Here is an 11,914-nt window from a genome sequence, read left to right as displayed (position 1 = left end):
AACTTGACTTTGGAATGTGAGAGAATCTGAAAAACTCAAAGATGAATGCAAAAAGTTACAATCAGAACATGCTAATTCAGAGGCTACAATAAACCAGCTAAGGAGTGAACTTGCCAAAGGCCCCCAAGAAGTTGNAGTATATGTGCAGGAAATACAAAAACTTAAAGGTTCAATTAATGAATTAACACAAAAAAAAATCGAGAACTTGACTGAAAATTTGCAGAAGAAAGACCTAAACTACTCCTACTTAGAGGAGAAGCACAATGAAGAGTCAGTGAGTAAGAAGACTCTCCAAGCAGCCCTCCACCAGCAAGACCTGGAGAAAGCAGGAGAGGCTAAGGAGGAGGAGGAGAAGGAGCCGCTGCCCAGCCTGGATGTCTTCTTGAGCCACTACACAAGTGAAGACAATGCCTCCTCCCAAGAGATCATGGATGTGGCCAAGTAAAAAAGCTATGCGAGGCACATGTGGCTCTACCAGGCCGAGGAGGAATTTGAGAAGTGACAGAAAGATAATCTTGAACTCCCATCAGCAGAGCATCAAGCCATTGAGAGCAGTCAGGCTGGAGNGGAGACCTGGAAGTACAAGGCCAAGAACTCTCTCATGTACTATCCCGAGGGTGTCCCTGATGAAGAGCAGTTGTTTAAGAAACCACGTCAGATAATACATAAGAACACACATTTCATCTGGGACCCCTTCTGTCAGGCTTTGAGCAGGTCCCAGCTACAGCAGGCAGCTGCCCTCAATGCCCAACACAAACAGGGCAAGGTAGGCCCTGATGGCAAGGAGCTCATTCCCCAGGAGAAGAGTTTGAGAAAGAGATCACCACCCCCAAGGATGTGCCCAGTGGCTTTCCTCAAAAGCTTTGAGTGACAGGACTGACCACATCGACCACGGAACTTACCTGGGACCCGCAGGTGCTGATGAAAAGAAGAAAACAGAAAAGAAAAGAAAGAAAAAGCAGAAATGCTGTTTGGTTGGCTAAGAAGAAAGAAGATATTCACACAGAGCAGAGCATCTGCATCCAGTCTGCAGAAAGATGATGGTGACTCTGCGGCATATGTATATGGTTCTGTGTGTGTGTGTGTGTGTGTGTGTGTGTGTGTGTGTGTGTGTGTGTCTTCATTTTCCTTTGCAGCCTATCTGCTTTTAGGATGTAAAGCTCTTCAGTATAAACCCAGAACAAAGTGTTTTCTGCCCACGCAGAAACACACACTAAAAGGATTACAGATTAATTAAATTATATATGAAAAGAGATGATATGTTTCTTAATTAATGACAGAAACTACTAGACAACTGCTGTATCATAGTTCTAAAGTGTTCCAACTTACCCACACAACAGATATCACCCATGTCAGTGATAATGTACATTGACAGCCATCATTGTTATTGACAGCCTCACTAATGAAGGAATGCAAAAATATCACTGGATTCTGTATGTTTCACATGTTTTACTCTAAAGTGAGAATGCAGAACTGAACTTTATAAAACGTAAAAACCAGTGATTGTACATGAACAGTGTGAAGCATGAAGCCACAGTGCTTTCATTTCAGAAAGGAATAAAAGAGAGATGAGTAAGAGAGGGTAAGAGGAGAGTAGTGAGAGAGGAGAGAGGGGTGAGAGTAAGGGATAAGAAGTAAGAGAGTGAGAAGTAAGAGAGCAAGCAGGGGCTGAACAGCCCTTTTAATGGTCTTTATTGTGGCTAGGTAACTGGGAAGGATTTTAGTCTGAAGGTCAGAAGCTTGGTCCATTGCCTTTGTGACTTCTAGCCATGCTTCTCTTGTGGGGTCTGTGGAGGTGGTAACTTAAAGATCAATGTTTTTACCAAATGTATAACTTCTGTTTCTTTGATAAGCTTTCCTAGTGTGCTGAGTCTTATATCGACAGAAATGTAAATGGAGAAGTCTTTCCTAAGTATACAGAGTAAAGTTGTCTTTCAAGAGTGAGGGATGGGCACACACCCATCTCAAAAGTTTTAACCCAGAATTGTTCCTGTCTAAAGAAAATACAGGAACAAATAGTGTAGCAGCAGATGTAGGAAAGACCATCTATGGACTGTCCTTCTTGGGATCCATCTCATATGCAGCCACCAAACCCAGACACTGTTGCTGATTCCAAGGAGTACTTGCTAACAGGAGCTAATATAGCTGCCCCTGAGAGGCTCTGCCAGAACCTGACATATACAAATGCAGAATATTGCAGCCAAATATCAGACTGAGTACAGGGAGCAAATGGATGAGTTAAGGGAAAGACTGAAGAAGCTGAAGGGATTTGCAACTCCATGGGAAGAAAAACAATATAAACCAACCATATATCCCAGAGCTTCAAGGGACTAAACCACAAAACAAAGAGTATACAGGTAGAAACTAATTGTTCCAGCTGTATATGTAGGAGAGTATGGCCTTATCTGGGATTAATGGGAGGGGAGGCGATTAGTCCTGTGAAGGATCAATTTCCCTGCATAGGAAGATACTAGGTCAGTTAAGCAAGAGTGGGTGGATGGGTGGTGGAGAGCCCTCATAGAAGCAGAGGGGAGGCAGGATGGCATATGGCCTTGTAAATGGGGGAAAAGGATAATATTTGAAATGTAAATAAATAAAATAACCAAGAAAAAAGACTGAAAATGAAATAAATTTCCAAGTGTCCAGATTTAATATCCTTGTTTTTTTGTGGATAAAAATTATTCTTTTGAAAATACCATATATTATTTTGGGTCTCATTATGGGAAATAGACAAAAATGTAGCATGTACTTTCCTGATATCTGCTCGTCCATCACCATTCTTCTTTGCCTGTCTTGCTAGTGACTCATTTCTCAATTCGATCAACTTCCTTCTCACTTCATGACATTTTGTGTACATGTTCAATTTCTAATTTAATATTTTCATTTATATTTTCTTACTACCAGATTCACATGATATACCCATTCCCAAAACCTACATGACTTTCCAGTTTTCAAATAATGCCTCTCCTACTTTTTCAGAGGGAAGATGTGCAAACACACACACATATACACACACACACACACACACACACACATACTCACACACACACATACACACTCACACATACACACACACACACAAATACACACACACACACACACACACACACATAAACTTACTGACAAAAAACCCCACTCTCTGTTACATCCAAATTCAAAAAGTTTGAATTTCCTCAGTCAATCTTCAGCTTGAAATGATGACCTTCTCTTCTATTCTCATTTTATATAAAATAAATGTTATATAAATTTTATATGTTGGAGAAAAGGTTCTTATGTGTGAGTAAACCCTTCATGTCTGTCTTCAAAACTGTAATATAGACTACTAGAACAGTGGACTCAGAAATCTTATTTTTATAATTTCATGCATTTTTCAGTTATTTCTGCATGTAATAAGGAATATTTTCTTAAAAATTTATAAGCTTGGGTTGTGAGTTTTATTCTAAGAGTTTAATATTTAACCATGAATATTCATTGAATTTCACTGTTGAAATACTAAGAATACAGTTTAAATGGCAATAATGAATATCCATTTTTAAAGTAAAATAATTAAATTTTATATTATATACTTTATTTCCTTACACATTTTTGAAATATATTAAGTTTCATGGCATCTTGTATATTATAAATAATCATAAAATGAAAAACAGTGACAGATAATAACCTATGTGGTATGTTCACTCATATTTACTTCCAGAGAAATCTACTATATTGGTGAATTATCTATAGAATACTCTTGCATGTACTGCCTGTAATGCTAGAAAATATTGTTAGAGTTTGCACAAAATTTTCAAGTTCACTATATTATTTAGTCCATGTTTTCCTAACCTTTCCCAAAATGAGGTAATATTCATATCCTAACTGAACCATGTTTTTATTTTTCATATTTTTCAAGTGCACAAGTCATTATCAAATAATTTTCCATAACTTGAAAATTTGAAGGAAAAATTCAGTACTATTTTACAAGGTGTCAAAATTATTAATGTTGGCTACGTACTTGCTGTAAACTATAATCATCATGTTTAGATAATTCACACATAGCTCTACCATCTTCAGTTAATTTATTGTGAAATTGTGTTGGATATTTTCAAATGCTTTTCTTCATCTAATCCATACTTCTGCTGCTTGCAAGTAACATACCTCGACATCAAAGATATAAATTATCTCAGAATAAACAAGTGGAAAAATTTTGATACAAATGAACTTAAGGAGCAAGCTGGTGAAGCCATTACAATAGGTAACAAAATAGACTTCATTCCAAAAAAAATCGTCACAGGTAAAGAAGGATACTACATGTCCCTCAAATTGCATTGATACTCATTTTGTTTGCCCCAAACACAAGGATGCTAATTTGTAAAAGAAATACAACTAAAACATAAATCACACATTGACCTTCACACATTGATAGTGGGAAACTTCAATGCATTATTCTAAACAATATAAAAGTACAAGCTTGAACTCCCACCAGAATAAGATGAGTGTTCATCTTTCTCCATACCCTTGCCAGCAAATGCTCTTAACAAGTTTTTGATGTTAGGCATTCTGACAGGTTTGTGGTGGAATCTCAAGGTTATTTTGATCTGCATTTCTCTGATGATTAAAGGTGTTGAACATTTTTTCAGTTCTTCTCAGCCATTCAGAATTCCTTAGTTGAGAATAATTTGTTCAGCTCTGTACACCATTTTTAAAAAGGTTATTTGGTTTTCTGGTGTCTACCTTCTTGAGTTCTTTGTATATATTAGATATTAGGCCTCTATTACATTTAGTATTGGTAAAGTTTTTTTCCCACTATACTGGTTGTCCTTTTGTCTTATTAACAGTGTCCTTTCCATTACAGAAGCTTTGAAGTTTTATGAGGTCCCATATGAGGATTCTTCATCTTACACCACAAACCATTGCTGTTTTCATCAGGAATATTTGTCTTGTGCAAAGATGTTCGAGGCTTTTTCCCATTTTCTACTTTCTATGTTTCAGTGTCCCTGGTTTTATGTGGAGTTCCTTGGTATACTTAGACTTTAACTTTGTACAAAGAGATAACAATATGTCAATTTTCATTCTTCTACATGCTAACTGCCAGTTGAACCAGCACCATCTGTTGAAAATACTGTTTTTCTTTCTACTGGATGGTTTTAGTTCCCTTGTCAAAGATCAAGTGACAATATATGTGTGGGTACATTTCAGGTCTTAAATTCTATTTTATTGATCTTTACTGTACACTTAACATGAAGTTTTACCACAATTGTTCTGTACTACAACTTGAGGTCGAGATGGTCCTTCCACCAGAAGTTGTTTTACTGTTGAGAATAGTTTTTGCTCTCCTAGCTTCTTTTTCTTATGCCAGATGAATTTGCAAATTGTACCTTCTAACTCTTTGAAGAATTGAGTTGCAATCTTAAGAGGTCCCATATATCAATTCTCGATCTTACAGCACAAGCCATTACAGTTCTATTCAGGAATTTNCCCCTGTGCCCATATCTTGGAGGCTTTTCCTCACTTTCTCCTCTATAAGTTTCAGTGTCTCTGGTTTTATGTGTAGTTCCTTAATCCACTTGAACTTGACATTATTTAGTACAAGGGGATAAGAATGGATGAATTCGCAATCTGCTTCATGAAAACCACCGGTTGTGACAGCGCCATTTGTTGAAAATACTGTCTTTTTCCCACTGGGTGGTTTTAGCTCCCTTGTGAAAGATCAAGTGGCCATAGGTGCGTGGGTTCATTTCTGGGTCTTCAGTTCTACTCCATTGGTTTACCTGTCTGTCATTATACCAGTACCATGCAGTTTTTATCACAATTACTCTGTAATACAGTTTTAGGTCAGGCATAGTGATTCCCCCAGAGATTCTTTTATCACTGACAAGGATTTTTGCTATCCTAGGTGTTTTGTTATTCAAGATGAATTTGCAAATTACCCTTTCAAACTAATTGAAGAATTCAGTTGGAATTTTGATAGGGATTGCATTGAATCTGTACATAACTTTCCAAAAGATAGACATTTTCACAATGTTGATCCTACCAATCCATGAGCATGGGAGATCTTTCCATCTTCTGAGATCTTCTTTGGTTTCTTTCTAACGAGATTTGAAGTTCTTATCATACAGATCTTTCACTTCCTTAGTTATAGTCACACCAATGTATTTTATATTATTTGTAACTATTGTGAAGGGTGTTGTTTCACTAATTTCTTTCTCAGCCTGTTTACACTTTGTGTAGAGAAAGGCCATTGATATGTTTGAGTTAATTTTATATCCAGCTACTGCACTGAAGCTGTTTATCAGGTTAAGGAGTTCTCTTGTGAAATTTTGGGGGTCACTCATGTACACTATCAAATCATCTGCAAATACTGATATTTTGACTTCTTCCTTTCCAATTTGGATCACATGGACCTCCTTTTGTAGTCTAATTGTTCTGGCTATGACTTCAAGTACTATATTGAATATGTATTGAGAAAGTGGGCAGCCACATCTAGTCCCTGATTTTAGTGGGATTACTTCTGGCTTCTCTCCATTTACTTTGATGTTGGCTACTGGTTTTCTGTAGATTGCTTTTATTATGTTTATGTATGGGCCTTAAATTCCTAATCATTCATGACTTTTATCATGAATGGGTGTTGGATTTTGTCAAATGCTTTCTCAGCATCTAAGGAGAAGTTCATGTGGTTTTTGTCTTTGAGTTTGTTTATATAGTGGATTACATTGAAAGATTTCTGAATATTAAACCATCCCTGCATCTCTGGAATGAAGCCTACTTTGTCATGATGGATGATCGTCTTGGACTCGGATTGTACGATTTTTATTGAGAAATTTTGCATCAATATTCATAAGGGAAATTGGTCTGAAGTACTCTATCTTTGTTGTGTCTTTATGTAGTTTAGGTATCAGAGTAATTCTGGTTTCATAGAATGAACTGGGTAGAATACCTTCTGTTTCTATTTTGTGGAATAGTTTGAGAAGAACAGGAATTAGGTTTTCTTTGAAGGTCTGATAGAACTCTGCACTAAACCCATCTGGTCCTGGGATTTTCTTGGTTTGGAGACTATTAATGACAGCTTATATTTCTTTAGGTGATATAGGACTGTTTAGGTCATTATTCTGATCTCAAGAAGACAGACTCCAGAAAACCAAATAACCCCAATATAAAAAGGCATACAGAACTAAACAAAGAATTTTCAACTGAGGAATATGGAATGGCTGAGAAAGACCTCAAAAAATGTTCAACATCCTTAATCATCAGAGAAAGGCAAATCAAAACAATCTTGAGATTTCACCTCACACAAGTCATAATGGCTGTGATAAAAAATTCAGGTGACAGCAGATGTTGGTGATGATGTGGAGAAATATGAACACTCCTCCATTGTTGGTGGGATTGCATGCTTGTAAATCCACTCTAGAAATCAGTCTGGCATTTCCTCAGAAAACTGGACATTTTATTACCGGACTATCCAGCAATACCTCTCCTTGACATATATCCAGAAGATGTTCCAACTGGTAATAAGAACACATGTTCCATTATGTTCATAGCAGCNTTATTTATATTAGCCAGAAGCTGGAAAGAACTGAGATGTCCCTCAACAGAGGAATAAATACAGAAAATGTGGTACATTTATACAATGGAATACTACTCAGCTAGTAAAAACAATGAATTTATGAAATTCCTCGTCAAATGGATGGATCTGGAGGGTATCATTCTGAGTGACGTAACCCAATCAAAAAAGAACTCACATAATATGCACTCACTGATAAGTGGATACTAGCCCTGACACCTAGACTACCCAAGATACAATTTGTAAAACGCATTCAACTCGAGAAGAATGAAGACCAAAATGTGGACACTTTGCCCCTTCTTACAATTGGGAACAAAACTCCCATAGAAGGGGTTATAGAGATAAAGAATAGAGCTGAGATGAAAGGATGGACCATAAAAAACTGACCCACCCAAGGGTCCATCCCATAATCAGCCACAGAATGCAGACACTATTGCAGACACCAGCACTATTTTGTTGAAAGGACCCTCATATAGCTGTCTCTTGTGAGGCTATGCCAGGGCCTGGCAAAAACAGAAGTGGATGCTCACAGTCAGCTATAAGATGGAACACAGGGCCCCCAGTAGAGGAGCTAGAGAAAGTACCCAAGGAGCTGAAGGGATCTGCAACCCTATAGGTGGAACAACAGTATGAACTAACCAACACCCCAGAAATCTTGTCTCTAGATGCATATGTAGCAGAAGATGGTCTAGTCAGCCATCTTTGGAAAGAGAGGCCCCTTGTTCTTGCAAACTTTTTAAGCCCCAGTACAGGGGAACACCAGGGCCAAGAAGGGGGGGAGTGGGTGGGTAGAGAGTGGGGGGGTATAGGGGACTTGGGGGATAGCATTTGAAATGTAAATGAAGTAAATAACGAACAAAAATTTTAAAAAAAGAAAAGAAAAAGTAAAACCAACAACAATCTAACAAGGATTGTAAAACAGAATGTATGTGTTCAGCAAACTTACCCCATTCATTAAATGTAATCCCCATTGTAAGAAGTTTAAGAAGTATTCTAAATAATTCAACAAACAGCTGAAAGTATCAGATACAAATACTTTGACACAACCAGTGGACAGAAGCTGCTGACCGCTGTGGTTGAATTTGGTAAAGGTGGAAGAGGCTGAGTAAGAGAGCGACCCTGTAGGAGGACCAGCAGTCTTAACTAACCTGAAACCCTGAGATCACTGAAACACGGGGCCACTGGGCCATCAACCAGGAAGCATACACCAGCTGATATGAGGCCCCTAACACATATATGACAGAGGATTGTAGAATCTGTCTCAGTCAGAAAAGATGTGTGTAACACTCAAGAGAGTGGGGGATCCAGGAATTGGAGAGATCTGGTGAAGTGCAGGGTAAAGTAGGGTGTGAACTTATTCCTTCAGACTGAGAGGAGGTATGGGATTTGGAACAGTCAGAGGGTGAACCAAATGGGGGACAAAATCTGGACTGTAAAAAAAAATCAAACAAAAATTTTAAAAAGATAAAAAGAGAAATGTTATTGAAATTGCACTGAATCATGGAATTTTTCTGAGAGTGATGATGTGCTTCCAGGGTTATATTTAATTTTAATCTATAAAAGTGCATTTGTGGGTTACAGGTTAGTTCATATTCTTGATCCTCCTATGTCTCTAGTTGCATGCGTACAAGAGGATGGCATAGTTGTCCATCAATGGGAAAAGAGGCCATTGGTCTTCCAAAGACCATATGCCCAAATACTGGAGAATGCCAGGGCCAGGAAGTTGGAGTGGGTATGTTGGGGAGCAGGGCATGGGAGAGAATAGGGGACTTTCAGGATAGAATTTAAAATGTAAATAGAAATATCTAATAAAAAAGAAAAAATACATTTATTGGAAACAATTATTAATGTTTTTATGGGCATGGGCATTTGGGTCAACACTACAGAGAATGTGCTACCCATGCAGAATATCTGATTTCTGTTCCTCTAACCACATCAGGTTTTTCACAGATGTCTCTGTGTCTAACTCTAGGGTCAATGGATGCCTCACACTTTCAGCTACACTTGTGAATACATACAAACATCCATATACCTACTGCACACACAGACATATGAGTAAAATATTAAAATGATTTTGTTAAAATTTTGTTGTATTTATTGTTCTAAATATGTTTGCTTCTTTTCTGTTTTATTAGAAATAATTGTATAGCACTTATATAATGACATTGAGTATGTGATAAGTGAGAATGTATGGATTTCAGAAAACACCTACTAGGGATAGACTGTCTCATATTATTAAATAGTCCTGGGGAAGGCCTCAGTTCATCATATTTAGTGTTAAGGGACTGAAATCCTTAGTCATCTTACTTGTCACAAATTCCCTTTAAAGACATAAATTTCCTTAAAAGTGATTACAGGCTAAATCTATCTGTCTCTAATTTATATGTAGCCAAAACTAAACAAATAATCTTTTGACTAATATTGGTTTTGTAGTTTACAACACAATTGAAATAATTGTGGCTAACAGTGCAATAACATTTTAACCCACTATATTGCAGCACAATAAACAGGTTGTGTTTTAAAATATCTGATATAAGATTCCTTATAGCCTATACATCAAGTATCAAAAATATTCCACAAATTTTTAGATATCAATTCATGTGAATTTTTGAAATGGAGGTGTCTAGATCATGAATAAATTCTTCAGTACCATCCTTAGCAGGTTTTATAATGTAATCATTTGCCCTCTTCATTAATCTAACAGACATCTAATATCTTGATATCAGAATGCAAGTAGTACTCTCCAGTTGACCTTTTGTCAGTTTCTGTTCTCCATTGTCTTCTACACTTATATAGTGACCAGAAAACTTATAGGGACACATACATAATGTATCAAAAAATACTAACTATTATTAAATTCAAGATGGTAATGTAGTATAATGTAATTTTATAGGAGATTAGTTATTAGAATGATTTTTGTAGAATTCCTTAAACTGAAATTTGAATATAAACTCTTTCTTTGTGACAATTCCATCCTCCATGGATTTTCAATGAGTAAAATATGGATGTTAATGAAGAATGTGTTCCTTAAAGGTACATTGTTAATGATCATATTTCTATGAATACTGACTTAGAGAAATGATAGCTTTTGTTAATGCTAATGCATTTCAGAGTCATTCAGTATCCCATTATGTGATGAGAATTGATGAATGTTCTGTTTTTAGAAGTGTCATATTCTAGGAAGCAGCATTATTACAACATTTCTCTCCCATTCCATAGTTCCATAGTTTTCTGTGTTCACACCGAGTGCAGATTCTGAAAACAAATAATGGTTTTATGAAAATACCAATAGTTTTAGCTATTGCTTCCACAACTACAGTATAAATAGCATATTGACATATCTACAAGCTTAGTTTATTGCATTCTGTTTTATTTTTTATACTTCAATTTTTTTACAATTACTAGTTATTCCCCTCCTGGTCTACCCCATGACTCTTCTTCATCCAATATCTCATCAATATCTCCAAGAGGATATTCCTACCTCCCCAACCCACAACTATTCCCAATGCCTGGGGCCACAAATCTCTCAGGGCTTTGGTGTGTCTGGCTTCTCTCACTAAGGCCATACAAGGCAGTATTATGCTACATATGTGTTGGGGATTAATATCATCTGGTGTATGCTGTCTGGCTAGAGGCTCCAGTTCTGAGAGAAGTTGGTTGTCCAAGTTAGTTCAGACCACTGGGTCATACTCCCCCTCTCCTTCTTGCATCTATTCCTAATTCGTCCATAGGGTCTGTCAGATTCTGTCCATTGTTGGATTATAATATATTTGTATTTGAGAGAAGAAAAGGAATATTTCCTTCTTAGACTATTGGCCAATAGCCTGAAGAGCAGATGAAGAAAAAGGTAGTATTCTGTCATGTATAGGTTCATACTGGATATCAGAAAATATGTTCTGATTTCTTCTTTGTTGATTAGTTTGTTTGTTTCTAAGATGGACTGTTTGAGTTCATACATGTTTTTGATATGCAGCTCTCTCTGTGCTGGCTTTCATTTTCTATACAAAGTCATGGATTCAACTGACTTAACAAATTTATTGGAAAATACCAGGGGGAAACCCTCATTAAAGCAAAATGATTAATAAAATTTTAATAATAATTAGAGAATTTTAGTTCTGTTAGAAGAAATGAAGCAAGTGATTCAGTGCATGATTTTATGCACACTGTTTATTAAATCGATACATAAGACAATTATTGACATCACTAGAATACCTACTGAGATTGATTCTAAAACTAGATACATGCACTATAACCCAATATTTGATGGGCATGAACTGGCTTTAGCTTTGACAGAATTCCTAAAATACGTGATCAGAAAAATGATTTTTCCCTGATCTTTTGGATAGTATTTCGCTCTGGTCTCAATAAAATGAT

The 11,914-nt window shown here is 36.7% G+C and overlaps 1 protein-coding gene across 1 annotated transcript in view; it reads right to left on the bottom strand.

Moving 5' to 3' along the window:
• Window positions 1-10,777: 10,777 nt before the first annotated feature.
• LOC110314662 (vomeronasal type-2 receptor 116-like) overlaps window positions 10,778-11,914 on the bottom strand; it is a 17,316-nt gene continuing 16,179 nt past the window's right edge. The window contains exon 7 of the mRNA XM_021188916.1: window positions 10,778-10,795. Coding sequence (XP_021044575.1) covers window positions 10,778-10,795 — 18 coding nt within the window. The remainder of the gene's footprint in view (window positions 10,796-11,914) is intronic.

The sequence above is a fragment of the Mus pahari genome, unplaced genomic scaffold, assembly GCF_900095145.1.
Source record: "Mus pahari unplaced genomic scaffold, PAHARI_EIJ_v1.1 scaffold_7960_1, whole genome shotgun sequence".
Lineage (NCBI taxonomy): Eukaryota > Metazoa > Chordata > Mammalia > Rodentia > Muridae > Mus > Mus pahari.
Note: the sequence above shows the minus strand (reverse complement) of the source record. Positions and strands in the feature narration are given on the sequence as shown.